Genomic DNA, 21,197 nt, shown 5'->3' on the forward strand with positions numbered 1-21,197 from the left:
TTGGAAAGCTAAAATGGGTATGTTTGAAGGAATAGTGGCTCCAACAATGTTATATGCCACAAACATCTTTTGCACAAGCCATCACTGCTTCCCTAAATGAATCCCATTCCTCCCCCACTCCCCTTACGTCCTTTGTTCTCACCTTTTTTCATTCTGTACTCAGTCTCTCCTGGTACTTCCTCACACAAGTCTCCTTCCCAGCTCACTTACTCTCACCACTCTTCACCCCAACATTTTCTCTTCTTTTCTGAAAACCTCTACAAATCTTTACTTTCTCCTCCACAGGATAATGATCAGACATCCCTCCAGTTGCACCTCTCAGCACATAAACATCCGAAAGTCTCTCTTTCGCGCGACTATCAATTAACACGTAATCCAGTAACGCTCTCTGGCCATCTCTCCTACTTACATACGTATACTTATGTATATCTCTCTTTTTAAACCAGGTATTCCCAATCACCAGTCCTGTTCAGCAAATATATATATATATATATATATATATATATATATATATATATATATATATATATATATATATATACCGGGGTCGACGTGCTGTCAATGGATTGAACCAGGGCATGTGAAGCGTCTGGGGTAAACCATGAAGAGTTTTGTGGGATCTGGATGTGGAAAGGGAGCTGTGTTTTCGGTGCATTATACATGAAAGTTAGAGACTGAGTGTGAACGAATGTGGCCTTTGTTGTCTTTTCATAGCGCTAGCTCAAGCACACGCGGGGGAAGGGGGTGCCATTTCGTGTGTGGCGGGGTGGCGGCGAGAATGGATGAAGGCAGCATGTATGAATATGTACTTGTGTATATATGTATATGTCTGTGTATGTATATGTATGTATACGTTGAAATGTATGGCTATGTATATGTGCGTATGTGGGTGTTTATGTATATACATGTGTATGTGGGTGGGTTGGGCCATTCTTTCGTCTATTTCCTTGCGCTAGCTCGCTAACGCGGGAGACAGCGACAAAGTATAAGAGAAGAATTTTATATATATATATATATATATATATATATATAATATATCATCCCAGGGGATAGGGAAGTAAGAATAGTTCCCACATATTCTCTGCGTGACGTAGGCGACTATAAGGAGAGGGAGCGGGGGACTGGAAATCCTCCCCTTCCGTTTTTACTATTCCAAAAAAAGAAATAGAGAAGGGGGCCAAGTAAGGATATTTCCTCTGAGGCACAATCCTCTGTTCTTAACGCTACCTCGTGAACGTGGGAAATGATAAATCCCTTAAGTTTGCAAAGAAATCATTTTATTGAGTTGAACCCAAACCTTCCACTGATAACATGAATCTTTTAGTTCTCCCTTTTAATAATAATTTCACTTTACTTCCCATGTTGCTTAAATCCTTTAATGTAAATGTTGCCTTCAGCAACAATTATTTTATAAAGAATATCTTAATCAGGAACTCACCAGAAAATTCTCCTGGATGCATCTATAAAGTGCCATGTAGAAATTGTGATAAGTTTTATGTTGGGCAGACTGGTAAGGATCTTCCTGTTAGACTTAAGCAACATAAATATAGTATAAGAGCATGACAAGAATCAAATGCCTTGTTCAATCACATTAAAAACTAGGATCATTGTATTGACTGGAGCAATGCCATCTTAGTTATTAACTCAAACTCCAGTTCCACGAGAAATATCATTGAATCTTCTATTATCAAATGCACAAGGAATTATAACCTTAATATTAATGAAGGCCTATACAAATTGGATAACTTTATTGTTGATAAAATTCGTAAACAATTTCCCTTCTTGTCCACATAATAAATTTATGATGCGCTCGTTCTGTCTTGGGCAATTGCATGTTTACTAAATGGCGTTCTAGCTACGTCTCTTCGTTGTATATCAACTGACTGTTGTATTCATCTCTTGTATCTCCCCTGATGATGTGATTATTACACGAAAGTGCACTTTGGAACTTGATGTGTTTCATTTTCCCCGTGGACTCATAGGAATATATATATATTTATATATATATATATATATATATATATATATATATATATATATATATATATATATATATATATATATAGTAATGTCATTATTGGCTGTTAACAGCAACTTTATTCTATACATGCATTGTTTAAATGCTGTGTTTCACTCGTATGATAGTTATGTAGTTTACTCATATCATCATCTGATAAAAAGTTACATAAAAAATAGATAATTCAAGCGATCCAATAACAATTAGAAGCACTTTTTTTTCTGTTAGATTTGTTTGCCTTTATACCATCAGAATCTCTTTAACCAAATATGCCTGGTGATGATCGGTAAACTTACAAAATTCTTAGGAATTAGGATTTCGAAAGAAATCCCTTCTCACAAGATGGGTCGATTCTGATCTTTTTTGGGGGTATATATGTATATATCTATTTCATATTTATTATACTTTGTCGCTGTCTCCCGCGTTAGCGAGGTAGCGCAAGGAAACAGACGAAAGAATTGCTCAACCCACCTACATACACATGTATATACATACACGTCCACACACAGCACATATACATACCTATCGAGGATGTAAGGCATGTGTACGTGTAGGAAGAGAGGAAAGTGATTGGTTCTCAGTGAATGTAGGTTTGCGGCAGGGGTGTGTGATGTCTCCATGGTTGTTTAATTTGTTTATGGATGGGGTTGTTAGGGAGGTGAATGCAAGAGTTTTGGAAAGAGGGGCAAGTATGAAGTCTGTTGGGGATGAGAGAGCTTGGGAAGTGAGTCAGTTGTTGTTCGCTGATGATACAGCGCTGGTGGCGGATTCATGTGAGAAACTGCAGAAGCTGGTGACGGAGTTTGGTAAAGTGTGTGGAAGAAGAAAGTTAAGAGTAAATGTCAATAAGAGCAAGGTTATTAGGTACAGTAGGGTTGAGGGTCAAGTCAATTGGGAGGTGAGTTTGAATGGTGAGAGGCTGGAGGAAGTGAAGTGTTTTAGATATCTGGGAGTGGATCTGTCAGCGGATGGAACCATGGAAGCGGAAGTGGATCATAGGGTGGGGGAGGGGGCGAAAATTTTGGGAGCCTTGAAAAATGTGTGGAAGTCGAGAACATTATCCCGGAAAGCAAAAATGGGTATGTTTGAAGGAATAGTGGTTCCAACAATGTTGTATGGTTGCGAGGCGTGGGCTATGGATAGAGTTGTGCGCAGGAGGATGGATGTGCTGGAAATGAGATGTTTGAGGACAATGTGTGGTGTGAGGTGGTTTGATCGAGTAAGTAACGTAAGGGTAAGAGAGATGTGTGGAAATAAAAAGAGCGTGGTTGAGAGAGCAGAAGAGGGTGTTTTGAAATGGTTTGGGCACATGGAGAGAATGAGTGAGGAAAGATTGACCAAGAGGATATATGTGTCGGAGGTGGAGGGAACGAGGAGAAGAGGGAGACCAAATTGGAGGTGGAAAGATGGAGTGAAAAGGATTTTGTGTGATCGGGGCCTGAACATGCAGGAGGGTGAAAGGAGGGCAAGGAATAGAGTGAATTGGAGCGATGTGGTATACAGGGGTTGACGTGCTGTCAGTGGATTGAATCAAGGCATGTGAAGCGTCTGGGGTAAACCATGGAAGGCTGTGTAGGTATGTATATTTGCGTGTGTGGACGTGTGTATGTACATGTGTATGGGGGGGGTTGGGCCATTTCTTTCGTCTGTTTCCTTGCGCTACCTCGCAAACGCGGGAGACAGCGACAAAGTATAAAAAAAAAAAAAAAAAAAATCTCAACGTATACATATATATACACACACAGACATAAACATATATACACATGTACATAATTCTTACTGTCTGCCTTTATTCATTCCCGTCGCCACCCCGCCACACATGAAATGACAACCCCCTCCCCCCGCATGTGTGCGAGGTAGCGCTAGGAAAAGACAACATAGGCCACATTCATTCACACTCAGTCTCCAGGTGTCATGTAATAATGCACCGAAACCAAAGCTCCCTTTCCACATCCAGGCCCCACAGAACTTACCATGGTTTACCCGAGACGCTTCACATGCCCTGGTTCAATCCATTGACAGCACGTCAACCCCAGTATACCACATCGTTCTAATTCATCATATTCCTTGCACGCCTTTCACCCTCCTGCATGTTCAGGTCCCGATCACTCAAAATTTTTTTCACTCCATCTTTCCACCTCCAATTTGGTCTCCCACTTCTCGTTCCCTCCACCTCTGACACGTATATCCCCTTGGTCACTCTTTCCTCACTCATTCTCTCCATGTGACCAAACCATTTCAAAACACCCTCTTCTGCTCTCTCAACCACACTCTTTTTATTACCACACATCTCTCTTACCCTTTCATTACTTACTCGATCAAACCACCTCACACCACATATTGTCCTCAAACATCTCATTTCCAGCACATCCACCCTCCTCCGCACAACTCTATTTATAGCCTACGCCTCGCAACCATATAACATTGTTGGAACACCTATTCCCTCAAACATACCCATTTTTGCTTTCCAAGATAACGATCTCAACTTCCACATATTTTTCAACGCTCCCAGAACTTTCGCCCCTCCCCCACCCTATGATCCACTTCCGCTTCCATGGTTCCATCCGCTGCCAAATCCACTCCCAGATATCTAAAACACTTCACTTCCTCCAGTTTTTCTCCATTCAAACTTACCTCCCAACTGACTTGTCCCTCAACCCTACTGTACCTAATAACCTTGCTCTTATTCACATTTACTCTCAGCTTTCTTCTTTCACACACTTTAACAAACTCAGTCACAAGCTTCTGCAGTTTCTTACCCGAATCAGCCACCAGCGATGTACCATCAGCGGACAACAACTGACTCACTTCCCAAGCTCTCTCATCCACAACAGACTGCATACTTGCGAGATAAAATATGGGTCCCCAAGAGTATAAAACTCCCTCCCCGTACAGCACAGTATGCTAAATACTGTAGAATCATATATTAACAATAAATTGTTTTAAGTTTATATCTTTATATACTAAAACGCACTGACAGGCGAGATAACTTAAAATATGGGTCCCCAAGAGTATAAAACTCCCTCCCAGTACAGCAAAGTATTCTAAATATTATTGAATCATATATCAACAATAAACAGTTTTAAGTTTATATCTTTTCATGCTAAAACGCACTGACAAATAATATTGCAGACAAAAGTTTACTCATTTTTCCGTAAAATGGTAATAGTCCCCATTCACGAAGTTCTCTTCTTTGGGGCGCGACCTAGATCAAGGGATGCTGAATCGCTCACCAATATGCAACAGAGGGTGGGTGACATCTGAAGCGCGGTGGTGACAGAAGAGAAGGCATAGGTGATTGGCACAGGTGACTGCAAAGGGAGTGTGGCAGAGATGCTATAAGAGTAATGGCAGAGGGAGAGTAAAAGTAGCAGTTGGGGGTGGAAAAGGAGACAGATACGCGGGTTGAACAGGTGGTCGTGGTTGAAGAGGTGGTGATAACCTAGACGTGGTGACAGAAATGATGGTCAGGTGTGGTCGAGATGATGGTGTTCGTGAGAAAGGGGCTGGCATCAATGGTGGACAAGGTGGTAGCAGGGGTAATGAATAATGGGTTGGCAGAAGTTGTGGAACAGATGGTTGTAGATGTGGTGCCTATAGAAGTGGTAGAGATTATGGTACAAATGGTTGTATATGTGGTGGCAGGTGTTAGTGAGAAAGTTGTTGGCAGGGATGGTGGACGAGTGGACGAGGTGGTAGCAGGGGTAATGGAAATGAGGTGGCAGAGGTGGTGGAACAGGTTTTGTCACAAGAGATGGTAGATATGGTAAATCAGGTGGTTGTAAATGTGGTGGCAAGAGTTATGACAAAGGCTATTGCAACGGTGGTGGCAGAGGGATGGCAGAGGTGGTTGTACAGGGTGTCAGACGTTTAACAGTGGTGGCTGAGGGGACGGCAGAGGTGGCTGAAGAGGGTGAAACTAGTGGTAGTGGCAAGAAGTAGTAGTAGTGATAACATCAAAAGAGATGGCAAAGAAGGTGACACAGTCGGTTGTAATGGTGTGGTTAGTATTTGTGACAAAGATGTTGGCAGGGGTGGTGGAAGTTACTGGCAGAGGTGGTGGCACTGACTGTTGTAGAGGCGTTGGCAGAGGGTATAGTTACTACTGCGGTGGCAGATGTGGTGGAAGAGGTAATGACAGAGATAACACAGATGATGGTAAAGGTGGTTGTCGTTGGGGGTAGCGAAAGAGGTGGTGGTGGTTGGTGGCAATGTCTCTGGAAAAGGGATTGGCACAGGTGACTTCATCTCTTCTTGAATTCACTGAAGAAACACCACCACAAGTCTTGATATCGTAGAAAAATACACTAAACCTTTCAAATTCACAAGAGTGCAACTTGTACGTTAGTTGGTTACCAATAAAACTATCTGATGAATCAAAAAGCTTTCCCAAGTAAGGGATATCAATTTAATAAAAAAAAAGTTAATTTCTCAATTTTTTTGTTGTATTCAGAGTGATGATAACCAGTATCTGACTCAGTGTCACATCAGAGCTCATAACACTGACTCCAGAGAAATTAATTTCTCATTAAACATTTGCTGGTAGACAGTAGAATGTCTTATTGTGTAACGAAGGTGAATCACTATAAAAAGAAGTTTCTGATACAAAACATTTTGTAGTTAAAACTCACACTTTTTCATGTCTATAAAAACATGTAAGGATAAATATGCCATTTTTAATTCTTGTCTCTCATTAAATAGTCTTTCTGTCACTTTATTATATAGTCTAGTAATGAAAATCTTTTATAATTATACCATTTACTTCGGGCAATAAGCGACGTGTTGACACTTGTACCTTGAGCTATTATGACATGATTCTCCAGCATATCTATGACTAGGTGGGTAAAGCGGTAGTTTTTAGTATATTTACTGTAGCTGTGGAGATGATATAGTGATATATCGTAAGCGTGATATAGACCTGTAACCTTTTCGTTGGATTTTAATGTTAAATAGTCTCAAAATCCGACCTGTTCAGGACTGCCAACACATTAACCTTGGGGAGACGTCCTTTGTCACGGGATTGACAGTGTATATTGATGGTAAGTGCTCTTTGGACATATGAAGGTATTCCTATTACACTCATTAACCACAAGATTTAAAAGATTTAAAGCTTTATAAGATAATGTAAGCAAGTCGATAAGGTATATTTGTGATGATTCAAAGATAATTTTCTAGTTTACAAATGCCACCTTTATAGTTCATAGAAATTAACGACATTCCCAGGAACGCATCGTTTATTAGGTGCTGCACCTGTAACTCCATCAACTTCAACTTTATAAAGTGGGCAGGGCTTTGAAGTAGAAGGAACTTGTTCAATATTGGTCAGTGTAAGTGATAAGTTCTTAACACTTTCCTTGAAGTCTTGCAAATAGTAAATGACCAGGAGGTATGCTTATGATGTCTTAATGTCATTTTGTAATGTTCTTATACTGCGAGGTTATTAGTGTGAACAACACAAGGATAAATGGTAAAATCAATGCAGGGGAAAACGGAAAATGGAAATAAATGAGGTGTGGAGATGATGTGAATATTGTCAAGGATTGTTGAAAGTTGACATGCTGTCATTGGGCATAAGAAGCAACAAGGGGAAGGCATGGAAAGGTCTGTGGGGCTAGGTTTTGAACAAGGGGCTGTGGTTCCGATGAATTAAACATGATATCTAGAGAATGGATGATAGCAAATGAGGCCTTTTACCTGTTTGAGCTCTACCCTAGTAATGCAGAAAATCGAAAGCAAGGAAGATTATCTATATTTATATATATATATATATATATATATATATATATATATATATATATTCTTCTTTCTTTTCTTTCTTTCATACTATTCGCCATTTCCCGCATTAGCGAGGTAGCGTTGAGAACAGAGGACTGGGCCCTTGAGGGAATATCCTCACCTGGGCCCCTTCTCTGTTCCCTCTTTTGGAAAATTAAAAAAAAAAAAAAAAAAAAAGTGAGAGGGGAGGATTTCCAGCCCCCCGCTCCCTCCCCTTTTAGTCGCCTTCTACGACACGCAGGGAATACGTGGGAAGTATTCTTTCTCCCCTATCCCCAGGGATAATATATATATATATATATATATATTATATATATATTATATATATATTATATATATATATATATTATATTATTATTATTATACTTTGTCGCTGTCTCCCGCGTTTGCGAGGTAGCGCAAGGAAACAGACGAAAGAAATGGCCCAACCCCCCCCATACACATGTATATACATACGTACACACACGCAAATATACATACCTACACAGCTTTCCATGGTTTACCCCAGACACTTCACATGCCTTGATTCAATCCACTGACAGCACGTCAACCCCGGTATACCACATCGCTCCAATTCACTCTATTCCTTGCCCTCCTTTCACCCTCCTGCATGTTCAGGCCCCGATCACACAAAATCTTTTTCACTCCATCTTTCCACCTCCAATTTGGTCTCCCTCTTCTCCTCGTTCCCTCCACCTCCGACACATATATCCTCTTGGTCAATCTATCCTCACTCATTCTCTCCATGTGCCCAAACCACTTCAAAACACCCTCTTCTGCTCTCTCAACCACGCTCTTTTTATTTCCACACATCTCTCTTACCCTTACGTTACTCACTCGATCAAACCACCTCACACCACACATTGTCCTCAAACATCTCATTTCCAGCACATCCATCCTCCTGCGCACAACTCTATCCATAGCCCACGCCTCGCAACCATACAACATTGTTGGAACCACTATTCCTTCAAACATACCCATTTTTGCTTTCCGAGATAATGTTCTCGACTTCCACACATTCTTCAAGGCCCCCAGAATTTTCGCCCCCTCCCCCACCCTATGATCCACTTCCGCTTCCATGGTTCCATCCGCTGCCAGATCCACTCCCAGATATCTAAAACACTTCACTTCCTCCAGTTTTTCTCCATTCAAACTCACCTCCCAATTGACTTGACCCTCAACCCTACTGTACCTAATAACCTTGCTCTTATTCACATTTACTCTTAACTTTCTTCTTCCACACACTTTACCAAACTCAGTCACCAGCTTCTGCAGTTTCTCACATGAAACAGCCACCAGCGCTGTATCATCAGCGAACAACAACTGACTCGCTTCCCAAGCTCTCTCATCCCCAACAGACTTCATACTTGCCCCTCTTTCCAAAACTCTTGCATTTACCTCCCTAACAACCCCATCCATAAACAAATTAAACAACCATGGAGACATCACACACCCCTGCCGCAAACCTACATTCACTGAGAACCAATTACTTTCCTCTCTTCCTTCACGTACACATGCCTTACATCCTCGATAAAAACTTTTCACTGCTTCTAACAACTTTCCTCCCACACCATATATTCTTAATACCTTCCAAAGAGCATCTCTATCAACTCTATCATATGCCTTCTCCAGATCCATAAATGCTACATACAAATCCATTTGCTTTTCTAAGTATTTCTCACATACATTCTTCAAAGCAAACACCTGATCCACACATCCTCTACCACTTCTGAAACCACACTGCTCTTCCCCAATCTGATGCTCTGTACATGCCTTCACCCTCTCAATCAATACCCTCCCATATAATTTACCAGGAATACTCAACAGACTTATACCTCTGTAATTTGAGCACTCACTCTTATCCCCTTTGCCTTTGTACAATGGCACTATGCACGCATTCCGCCAATCCTCAGGCACCTCACCATGAGTCATACATACATTAAATAACCTTACCAACCAGTCAACAATACAGTCACCCCCTTTTTTAATAAATTCCACTGCAATACCATCCAAACCTGCTGCCTTGCCGGCTTTCATCTTCCGCAAAGCTTTCACTACCTCTTCTCTGTTTACCAAATCATTTTCCCTAACCCTCTCACTTTGCACACCACCTCGACCAAAACGCCCTATATCTGCCACTCTATCATCAAACACATTCAACAAACCTTCAAAATACTCACTCCATCTCCTTCTCACATCACCACTACTTGTTATCACCTCCCATTTGCGCCCTTCACTGAAGTTCCCATTTGCTCCCTTGTCTTACGCACTTTATTTACCTCCTTCCAGAACATCTTTTTATTCTCCCTAAAATTTAATGATATATATATATATATATATATATATATATATATATATATATATATATATATATATATATATATATATATCCCTGGGGATAAGGGAGAAAGAATACTTCCTACGTATTCCCTGCGTGTCGTAGAAGGCAACTAAAAGGGGAGGGAGTGGGTGGCTGGAAATCCTCCACTCTCGTTTTTTTTTAAGTTTCCAAAAGGAGGAACAGAGAAGGGGGCCACGAGAGGATATTCCCTCAAAGGCCCAGTCCTCTGTTCTTAAAGCTACCTCGCTAACGCAGGAAACAGCAAATAGTATGAAAATATATATATATATATATATATATATATATATATATATATATATATATATATATGGTTGTTTGATTTGTTTATGGATGGGGTTGTTAGGGAGGTGAATGCAAGAGTTTTGGAAAGAGGGGCAAATATGAAGTCTGTTGTGGATGAGAGAGCTTGGGAAGTGAGTCAGTTGTTGTTCGCTGATGATACAGCGCTGGTGGCTGATTCATGTGAGAAACTGCAGAAGCTGGTGACTGAGTTTGGTAAAGTGTGTGAAAGAAGAAAGGTAAGAGTAAATGTGAATAAGAGCAAGGGTATTAGGTACAGTAGGGTTGAGGGTCAAGTCAATTGGGAGGTAAGTTTGAATGGAGAAAAACTGGAGGAAGTAAAGTGTTTTAGATATCTGGGAGTGGATCTGGCAGCAGATGGAACCATGGAAGCGGAAGTGAATCATAGGGTGGGGGAGGGGGTGAAAATCCTGGGAGCCTTGAAGAATGTGTGGAAGTCGAGAACATTATCTCGGAAAGCAAAAATGGGTATGTTTGAAGGAATAGTCATTCCAACAATGATATATGGTTGCGAGGCTTGGGCTATAGAGTAGTGTGGAGGACTGTGGATGTGTTGGAATTGAGATGTTTGAGGACAATATGTGGTGTGAGGTGGTTTGATCGAGTAAGTAATGAAAGGGTAAGAGAGATGTGTGGTGATAAAAAGTGTGTGGTTGAGAGAGCAGAAGAGGGTGTTTTGAAATGGTTTGGTCACATGGAGAGAATGAGTGAGGAAAGATTGACCAAGAGGGTATGTGTGTCAAGAGGTGGAGGGAACAAGGAGAAGTGGGAGACCAGATTGGAGGTGGAAGGATGGAGTGAAAAAGATTTTGAGTGATCAGGGCCTGAACATGCAGGAGGGTGAAAGGCATGTAAGGAATAGAGTGCTTTGGAATGATGTGGTATACCGGGTTGGACATGCTGTCAGAGGATTGAACCAGGGCATGTGAAGCGTCTGGTGTAAACCATGGAAAGTTTTGTGGGGCCTGGATGTGGAAAGGGAGCCGTGGTTTTGGTGCATTATACATGACAGGTAGAGGCTTGGTGTGAATGAATGTGGCCTTTGTTATCTTTTCCTAGCGCCACCTCACGCACATCCAGGGGGAGGGGGTTGTCATTTCATGTGTGGCAGGATGGCAATGGGAATGAATAAAGGCAGCAAGTATGAATTATGTACATGTGTATATAAGTATATGTCTGTGTATGTATATATATGTATACATTGAAATGTATAGGTATGTATATGTGCGTGTGGATGTGTATGTATATACATGTGTACGTGGGTGGGTTGGGCCATTCTTTCGTCTGTTTCCTTGCGCTACCTCGCTAATGTGGGAGACAGCGACAATGTATAATAAATAAATAAATAAATGAATATATATGTATATACATCCCTGGGGATAGGGGCTAAAGAATACTTCCACATATTCCCTGTTGTAGAAGGCAGCTAAAATGGGTTGGAGCAGGAGGCTGGAAATCCTCCTCTCCAGTTTTTAAACTTCCAAAAGAAGGAACAGAGAAGGGGGCCAAGTGAGGATTTTCCTTCTAAGGCTCTCGCCTCTGTTCTTAAGACTACCTCACTAGTGCAGGAAATGGTGAATATGTAAGAAAAAAAGGAAAATATAGATATGAATATATTTGTATATAAGCTACTGTTTATGTCCTATGGTTCCAACTTGTGAATGTCCCAGCTTCCTGAGTGCTGCAGGAACCTCATAAAATGAAAAGTGACTCCTGGGGCAGGAGGTAAATAATCTTTCATATTTTTTGCCCCAGAAGTCATTTTTATCTTGACATCTACTTAAAGAATGGAAATGAAAAAGATTTCAATGAGAAATACATAAAATGCATGGGAAAAATTCTGAACAATATAAGATTATTTTCATACTGTGTTTAGGGTCAATTTATATCTATGTTAAATGATATAGGTATCTGAGGTCTTTCATGTTTCCTTGGTCTTTCCTCAGATGCTTACTTGCTGCAATTCACCATGAAGCTCCTGTTAACTTTAGCAATGGTCAGAGCTCTGCTTGTGCATGGCAGGTTGGTGGTCTAGCTCTGCATTATATTTTATCATTATCAGGCATTTAAAAAACTGCATTTTGGAGTACGGTACAAGTTTAAAGCATACACATACGTGGTTGCACATGCACACATCACAAGAAATTAAGTAAGCATCATATCGGAAGAGATGTAAGTATTTCAATAGTAACAGACTGTTGGGTAAGTATTTCAATATTAACAGACTGTTGGGTGAATGAAACAGGCACAGTGAGTGTGTGAATGCTGACAGTTTTCAGAAATTTAAGTTCCGAGTACTGTAAATTAAGTTTAATAAACAGGATCCTGTGTGTGTCTGACTCCCTCCCTACAATCTACAAAAGTGCAACTGCAGGTACATGTGAATTTGTAAATTTACTGCAGATCATAAAGGAAGGCAACTAAGAGCATACCTGAAATAAGAGAGACGAGATACAGAAAGAGGACAGCAGCCATAGATTTGCCCACATGGGATGAGAAAATTTTTCTTTTTTTTCTTTTTCTCTGCAGTTAAGTTCCACTCATTGGCCCAGGCTGTTGTTTTGTCTTTCTTCCAGAAACATAACACTTGACAACATGTATCTCATATGACACATTCATCTTAACTTTAATTTTCCTTCAGTAAGAGCTATGAGCTTGCTCTCCATTTTGGCAAAGTCTCATCATAACTGCTCATAATCAAGGACTCTATCTGCACTCCATTTCTCTTACATACACACCGACACACACAGGTAAAGTGTCAAGGGAATGGGAAAGGGCCAACACCATATCTATCCATACAAAAGGACACCGGAAGCAGACACTGAACTCCAGAGTTGTCTCACTAAAGATTGTGGTCATAACATGTTCTGGAAGACTTCCTACAGTGGAGAAATTACCTAAATGAGGGACTTCTAAAATTTCTACAAGACAGTGAGCTGTGTTGTAGACTAAAGGAAAGGCTAGGTGGATTGTTTGTATCAGAACAGCCAGAAAGCATATGATACTGTATGGCATGGAAGGCTGATTAAGAAGCTGGATTACCAAGCAGGGATAAGGGGAAAAGTTCTTCAGAGGGTAGATTATCTACGTGGAGGAGGAAAAAGGATGCATGTCAGAGGAGCCTACTCAAAATGGCTTAAAGTCACCAGTAAAGTGTCAAAGGCTCTGCTTTGGGACCATTACTCTTCTCATTCAATGTAAATGACCTTACCAAAGATATGGACTCATCTCTCTATATCTTTTAAGATGATACAAAAAAGGTAATGAAGAAAGTGAAAAGCATGGAGGATTTCATCACTGTAAAAAGTTGGTCTGCTATGCAGGTGATGAAGTTCAACCTGAGTAAATATAAATTAATGAGGATGGGGCACAGTAAAAGAGGGCCTTGATGTGATTATCATCTAGCATAACAAGCTACAGGAATCTGTGTGTGAGAAAGTCTTGGGAGCTGACATTTTCCCTGTTGCCAGAGTCCCACCTTACGAGTATGATCAACTGTCTGCAAGCAAATATTAGGATAGCAAGCAAGTTCATGGATAGGAAATTATTCTGCAAGCTACTCACATCACACATAAAGCCAATACAAGTAAGCTTTTCAAGTCTAGTCACCACACATAAAAAACTAATCACAAAGAGCTACTAGAGAAGGTCCATAGGAAAGCAACAAAGACGGTTCTAGAATTAAGAAAGCAGAGTTACGGGGAAAGGCTAGAGGCTTTAAATTTGCCCCCTTTGGAAGAGAGAAGATTGAGAATAACCTGATCATGCTCTTCAAGTTTTTAGAAGAGAATGATAACATAGAGAAAAGTTCTTCAAGAGATGTATGGGTAAATCAACCAGAAGACATAACGTGAAATTACACAAGAAACTTAAAAAAAAGATGAAGTATTTTTATAGCATACGAATGGTGGATAAATGCATTAAGATGACAGAAAACATGGATAATGCGGACAGAATAGAAAAATTCACGAAATTTTATCACGGAGTACATTCAAGATAAAGGGCCTCACGAGTGTAAAACTCCTTCCCCATTCAGTACAAGTAGGTAATTACACACACACACATGAAAAAGCAAATGACAAGACTGCCTCTATTCCTTACCAAGGCTTGGATTGACTTGAGCTTTCCAAGGCCTTCTTGAACCTAGTAAGGGGAGGGAGCAGATTAAATATAACAAGTTACTGTTGCAGATTGAGGAGTAAAATAAGAGTGGGGATGAGAAAACCACATGCTAAATCAAACTGTGTTAGAGTCATTAAATTCCGAAATCTAACATTTTAGATGATTGCATGAATAAATAATATTTAACTAGGAGATAGATGATAATGTAGCTGATATAACCTTATTATAGAAGTTCTGTATGTAAAAGAAGTGCTGCAGAGTGTAAGAGTATTTAAAAAAAAAAATACTATGGCAACTCTGCCTGCTGATGTGCCAGAGAGCTAGATTCTGAAGTTATAGACATGGAAACTGGCAAATCAACACAGAAGGATGTAGCAGATCAAAGAGTGACAGTAAAATTAGAAAATTAGTGAAACAAGAGGTTGATAACCCTCCTTATTCTCTTTTGCACTGGAAGAAAACCATATTCCAGATAAAACAAAGATATTACCCAACAAAGAGGAAAGGGTGGAGGAGGAAGGAATGCTCATTAAGATACTACTAGAGGCTGCAGATGTGCCAGATGCAGTGTCTATGATAACAGAAATGAAAAGAATTTGTGGACATAGTCTGGACATAAAGGGATGATCAGTGATGGTTACATGTGAGTTGGAGTTGTGTAACCAGGAGGTCCTCAGGCAGGTTAAGAAAGTCATTATTAAATTTATCAACATGGGGAACAGACTAAAGGAACAGAGAAGAAAATAATACTATCAGAAGGCTAAAAATGGGTGACATCAAATAAGGGAAGACATGGCTCCATCAGTACTCTAAAGGGGTCAGGATGTTCAACCAAGAGTGCCAGGAGTTATTATATGACATCTAGTGTAGCAAAGCACTTTGCTTCATAATATGAACACTAGTGTATGTAGGCTTATTTTGAACAACCTGCCAGCATTTTAACATTTGTGGGGCTTCTAATTGTCACTTAGTCAGTATTGGTGCTTATTGCAGTAGTAAGTACTTTCTTGAAGTAATTCTGAAATGTAGATTTACAAATAAGTAAATGTATAAGTAGGTGTTCATGGACTTTATCTCTCTGTGGTTAGACCACTAATGAGAAGTCTCCTTTGGCAAGGTTATGACATATGAATACAATCTTGTTGAAGAACTCCAAAGAAGTTCATCCTTTCCAAGCTACTACGTGTAGTGCATCCTTGAAGCTGCAGGAGCCTCTGGGGAAAGGACTCTTCAATTTACTTAATATAAATGTGTAAATTGTGTGTATATATGTGTAAGTAGTAACCATAAACAGTGATGTCTTTTACCAATTGCGCGTCATGAGGCTCACCCTCCACTCCTCTTCCCCCACAATCCTGCCAAGGGAAGAATGCATATAAGTTTTTTGGCTCATTTTTGCTACATAATGTTTACATTTACAGGTACACCACCAAATTTTCGGCAAGTGATGGTTTAGCACCTCCTATAGTCCGGACAAAATTACGTGAGGGAACTTGAAATTACTGCGGCAACCAGACTAGTTTAATGGGCAGCCACAGATGGTGTTGTGTGTAGGGCATGCTTATTTACATTCTTTACACTGCACTTGTTGGTGGGGATACCGCAATTCTGTGAGATTCATAGCTTATTTTGCTTAAATTTAACCTTAGCTATGGCTTCTAAGACATATGAGAGTGTCAGTCGTGGTGTCACACGTAAACACTAGTCTATATCAATCCAAGATAAAGTAGAACCTGAAAAAATGGACCATGGTGTTTCGGTGCTTAAGCTGTGCGACATCTGCAGTATTGGTTCATCAACTGTTTATGATATAAAGAAACAAAGGAAGAAAATATTGAAATTCTATGCAGACAGCGATTCCAAGAAACAAATGACGATTAGAAAAACTATGGAAGACGGTAAAAGTACTGAGCATGATCATGTGATGATGGAATGGCTTTGACAGCGTCGGAGTGATGGACTGGACTTGTGAGGTAGCATGATAGTGGACCAGGCTACATTGTTCCATAAAGAACTTAAATTACATGAGCATGACTATAGTGAGGGATGGATTCAAAGATTCAAGAAGCGTCATGGAATTTACATGAATAAAGTGTGCGGAGAAAAGTGGTCTGCAAACCATGATGGAACTGGCGAGTATGTGGACGAATTTATGAAACTTGTAGCTGACGAGCACCTCAGTCCTGAGCAGATGTATAATGTATTTCAATTATTTATTAAATTTACATTTAATATTTGTTTAATTTAAATTTCTAGCAGTCCATGGTATACTTTAGACATATGGGAGATATATAATTAGTGGGTTAAAGGTGTGTTGATGAATTATTATTACGTGACCACTGTTGGTCTAGCAAAATGGTTAATCCAGCAAGGCTTTGGAACCAAGAGTGCTGGAAAATCAGTGGTGTACCTGTACATATATTTCTTTCATAAATTGTGATAAGAGTCATTACTCAAACTAATTCACCTCCTTGCTCTTTTTGCAACCTCTCACTGCTACATTTTATTGAACGAAACTTCCTCAAAATCTTTTGCCTGCAAGAAACTCAGCTAGGAAATGATAGATTAACCTTTGGGTATGACTGTAAATATTTATAAATCTTGACAGGTCACAAGTAGAAGGCAACTTTAGTGCAGTGTTTTCAGAGGCTCCCAGCTAATGTTCTTACCTCCTGCTTCCATCTAATGTTCCTCCCTATGACTTTTATATATTGCTCCTACAATTTTGCCAAAACAGAAGGCTAGCGCATAGCATTTACTGCAGAAAATCTAGTTGGGAAGATTAAGTTGTGCGAGTTAAAGTGTTGTTAAGTGTTATGTGTGACAAAGGAAAATTGTATGTTTGTAGATAGAATGCCAGCAGTCCATGTATGGGTGAAACAGAAAGAAAAGATAGTTACCAGGGTCAAAGGAGTGTAACTTGACAACCAGTGAATGGCTGGCTCACTACGCAGACATCACTAACCCTTCCGATACCCAGGTGGGTAGTACTGGTAATATACCTTCCCGGTCAGTGGCTGTGTACCAGCAACTACCTTCTACCAAAATTAACAGTTTGTCCTTAAATGTATGGTTTGGTAAGGAAACCCTTTCAGTTTAGGGAATTATCAATAATTCTTTAATCACTCTTGCCTGATTTTTATTTTCTTCTTTCATGGTACTCTGATATACTTCATACTTATAATAACATTAAATTACCTATTGCTGAAGAATTAATGTATAAGAATTTATTAATAGTTAATCATTCTGTTCCTGCAGATCTTCATGGTCCATTAACTGGGATACTCTGATATTCACACAACAATGGCCAATAACCAGTTGCATCAGCCACATGATTCATAAACCCACCTCAACATGTGTCCTTTACCCTAATATGACAACATGGACCATCCATGGTATATGGTAAGACAATTCCAGGATTCTGAGATTTGACAGTGCCATTAGGAATCTATCATGGTCTGTAAATTTTCTCTTAATATATTATTTTGGTCCATTAGAATGCATTTACAGTGCAGTTTTAAGTTTCACATTTTAATATTTATCCAAAACTGATAGTTATAAACTGAATTTATGTAACACACAATAGTGCCCATGAACCAGCTGCATTAGCCGTTTATTACATAGTAGAAAGGTCACCACTGTGATCTCTTGCAATACACAAAACTTTCCGTGGTTTTTACTTCAGATGCTTCATATGCCCTGGTTCAATCCATTGAGAGCACTTGGACCCCAGTATACCACATCGTTCCAATTCACTTTATTCCTTACACACCTATCACCCTTCTGTATGTTCAGGCCTTGATTGCTCAAAATCTTTTTCACTCCATCCTTCCACCTCCAATTTGATCTCCTGCTTCTCCTTGTTTCCTCCATCTCTGACACATATATCCTCTTTGTCAACCTTTCTTTTTGTTTTTCATACTTATTTGCCATTTTCTGCATTCGTGAGGTAGCATCAAGAACAGATGACTGAGCCTTAGAGGGGAAATTCGTCACATGGCCCTTGTCTCAGTTCCTCCTTTAGGAAATGTAAAACAGGAGGGGAAGATTTCCAGTCCTCCACTCACCCCTTTCAGTCCCTGTCTTGAATGTGGGGAATATGTGGGCAGTACTCTTTCTTACATATCGCCAGGGATAATACAGATGTATGGTAATTTGCATGTGTGGAGACATTTTCGTATGTTTATATATATATATATATATATCAGCGAACAACAACTGGCTCACTTCCCAAGCTCTCTCATCCACAACAGACTGCATACTTACCCCGCTTTCCAAAACTCTTGCATTCACCTCCCTAACAACACCATCCATAAACAAATTAACCATGGAGACATCACACACCCCTACTGCAAACCAACATTCACTGAGAACCAATCACTTTCCTCTCTTCCTACACGTACACATGCCTTACATCCTCGATAAAAACTTTTCACTGCTTCTAACAACTTGCCTCCCTCACCATATATTCTTAAAACCTTCCACAGAGCATCTCTATCAACTCTATCATATGCCTTCTCCAGATCCATAAATGCTACATACAAATCCATTTGTTTTTCTAAGTATTTCTCACATACATTCTTCAAAGCAAACACCTGATCCACACATCCTCTACCACTTCTGAAACCACACTGCTCTTCCCCAATCTGATGCTCTGTACATGCCTTCACCCTCTCAGTCAATACCCTCCCATATAATTTCCCAGGAATACTCAACAAACTTACACCTCTGTAATTTGAGCACTCACTCTTATCCCCTTTGCCTTTGTACAATGGCACTATGCAAGCATTCCGCAAATCCTCAGGCACCTCACCATGAATCATACACACATTAAATAACCTTACCAACCAGTCAACAATACAGTCACTCCCTTTTTTAATAAATTCCTCTGCAATACCATCCAAACCTGCTGCCTTGCCGGCTTTCATCTTCCATAAAGCTTTTACTACCTCTTCTCTATTTACCAAATCATTTTCCCTAACCCTCTCACTTTGCACACCAACTCAACCAAAACACCCTATATCTGCCACTCTATCATCAAACACATTCAACAAACCTTCAAAATACTCACACCTTCTCCTTCTCACATCACCACTACTTGTTATCACCTCCCCATTTGCCCCTTTCACTGAAGTTCCCATTTGTTCCCTTGTCTTATGCACTTTATTTACCTCCTTCCAAAACATCTTTTTATTCTCCCTGAAATTTAATGATATTCTCTCACCCCAACTCTCATTTGCCCTTTTTCACCTCTTGCACCTTTCTCTTGACCTCCTGCCTCTTTCTTTTATACCTCTCCCTCTCATTTGCATTTTTTCCCTGCAAAATTCGTCCAAATGCCTCTCTCTTCTCTTTCACTGATAATCTTACTTCTTCATCCCACCACTCACTACCCTTTCTAATCTGCCCACCTCCCACATTTCTCATGCCACAAGCATCTTTTGCACAAGCCATCATTGCTTCCCTAAATACATCCCATTCCTCCCCCACTCCCCTTACCTCCTTTGTTCTCACCTTTTTCTGTTCTGTACTCAGTCCCTCCTGGTACTTCCTCACACAAGTCTCCTTCTTAAGCTCACTCTCACCACTCTCTTCACCCCAACATTCTCTCTTCTTTTCTGAAAACCTCAACAAATCTTCACCTTCGCCTCCACAAGATAATGATCAGACATCCCTCCAGTTGCACCTCTCAGCACATTACCATCCTAAAGTCTCTCTTTTGCATGCCTATCAATCAACACGTAATCCAATAATGCTCTCTAGCCATCTCTCCTACTTACATACGTATACTTATGTATATCTCTCTTTTTAAACCAGGTATTCCCAATCACCAGTCCTTTTTCAGCACATAAATCTACAAGCTCTTCACCATTTCCATTTACAACACTGAACACCCCAATGTACACCAATTATTCCCTCAACTGCCACATTACTCACCTTTGCATTCAAATCACCCATCACTATAACCCGGTCTTGTGCATCAAAACTACTAACACACTCATTCAGCTGCTCCCAAAACACTTGCCTCTCATGATCTTTCTTCTCATGCCCAGGTGCATACGCACCAATAATCACCCATCTCTCTCCATCAACTTTCAGTTTTACCCATATCAATCTAAAGTTTACTTTCTTACACTCTATTACATACTCCTACCACTCCTGTTTCAGGAGTAGTGCTACCCCTTCCCTTGCTCTTGCCCTCTCACTAACCCCTGACTTTACTTCCAAGACATTCCCAAACCACTCTTCCCCTTTACCCTTGAGCTTCGTTTCATTCAGAGCCAAAACATCCAGGTTTCTTTCCTCAAACATACTACCTATCTCTCCTTTTTTCTCATCTTTGTTACATCCACACACATTTAGACAACCCAATCTGAGCCTTCGAGGAAGATGAGCTCTCCCCGCTTGACTCCTTCTTCTGTTTCCCCTTTTAGAAAGTTCAAATACAAGTCGGGGAGGGTTTCCAGTCCCTTGCTCCCGTTCCCTTTAGTCACCTTCTACAACACATGAGGAATGCGTGGGAAGTATTCTTTCTCCCCTATCCCCAGGGATATATATATATATTTATTTACTTTATTTTATTTTGCTTTGGCGCTGTCTCCCGCGTTAGGGAGGTAGCGC

The 21,197-nt window shown here is 40.2% G+C and overlaps 1 protein-coding gene across 3 annotated transcripts in view; it reads left to right on the forward strand.

Moving 5' to 3' along the window:
• Positions 1 to 6,789: 6,789 nt before the first annotated feature.
• Positions 6,790 to 21,197, forward strand: part of RNaseX25 (Ribonuclease X25) — a 38,342-nt gene continuing 23,934 nt past the window's right edge. The window contains exons 1-3 of one of the 3 annotated variants that reach the window (XM_071683051.1): positions 6,790 to 6,855; positions 12,401 to 12,626; positions 17,835 to 17,978. In XM_071683051.1, coding sequence (XP_071539152.1) covers positions 17,908 to 17,978 — 71 coding nt within the window. In that variant the 5' untranslated portion in view covers positions 6,790 to 6,855; positions 12,401 to 12,626; positions 17,835 to 17,907. Of the gene's footprint in view, positions 6,856 to 6,992; positions 7,057 to 12,400; positions 12,627 to 17,834; positions 17,979 to 21,197 lie in introns of those variants that run through there. The other 2 variants (XM_071683049.1, XM_071683050.1) reach the window with 2 other exon arrangements.

Source organism: Panulirus ornatus, chromosome 35 (assembly GCF_036320965.1).
Source record: "Panulirus ornatus isolate Po-2019 chromosome 35, ASM3632096v1, whole genome shotgun sequence".
NCBI lineage: Eukaryota > Metazoa > Arthropoda > Malacostraca > Decapoda > Palinuridae > Panulirus > Panulirus ornatus.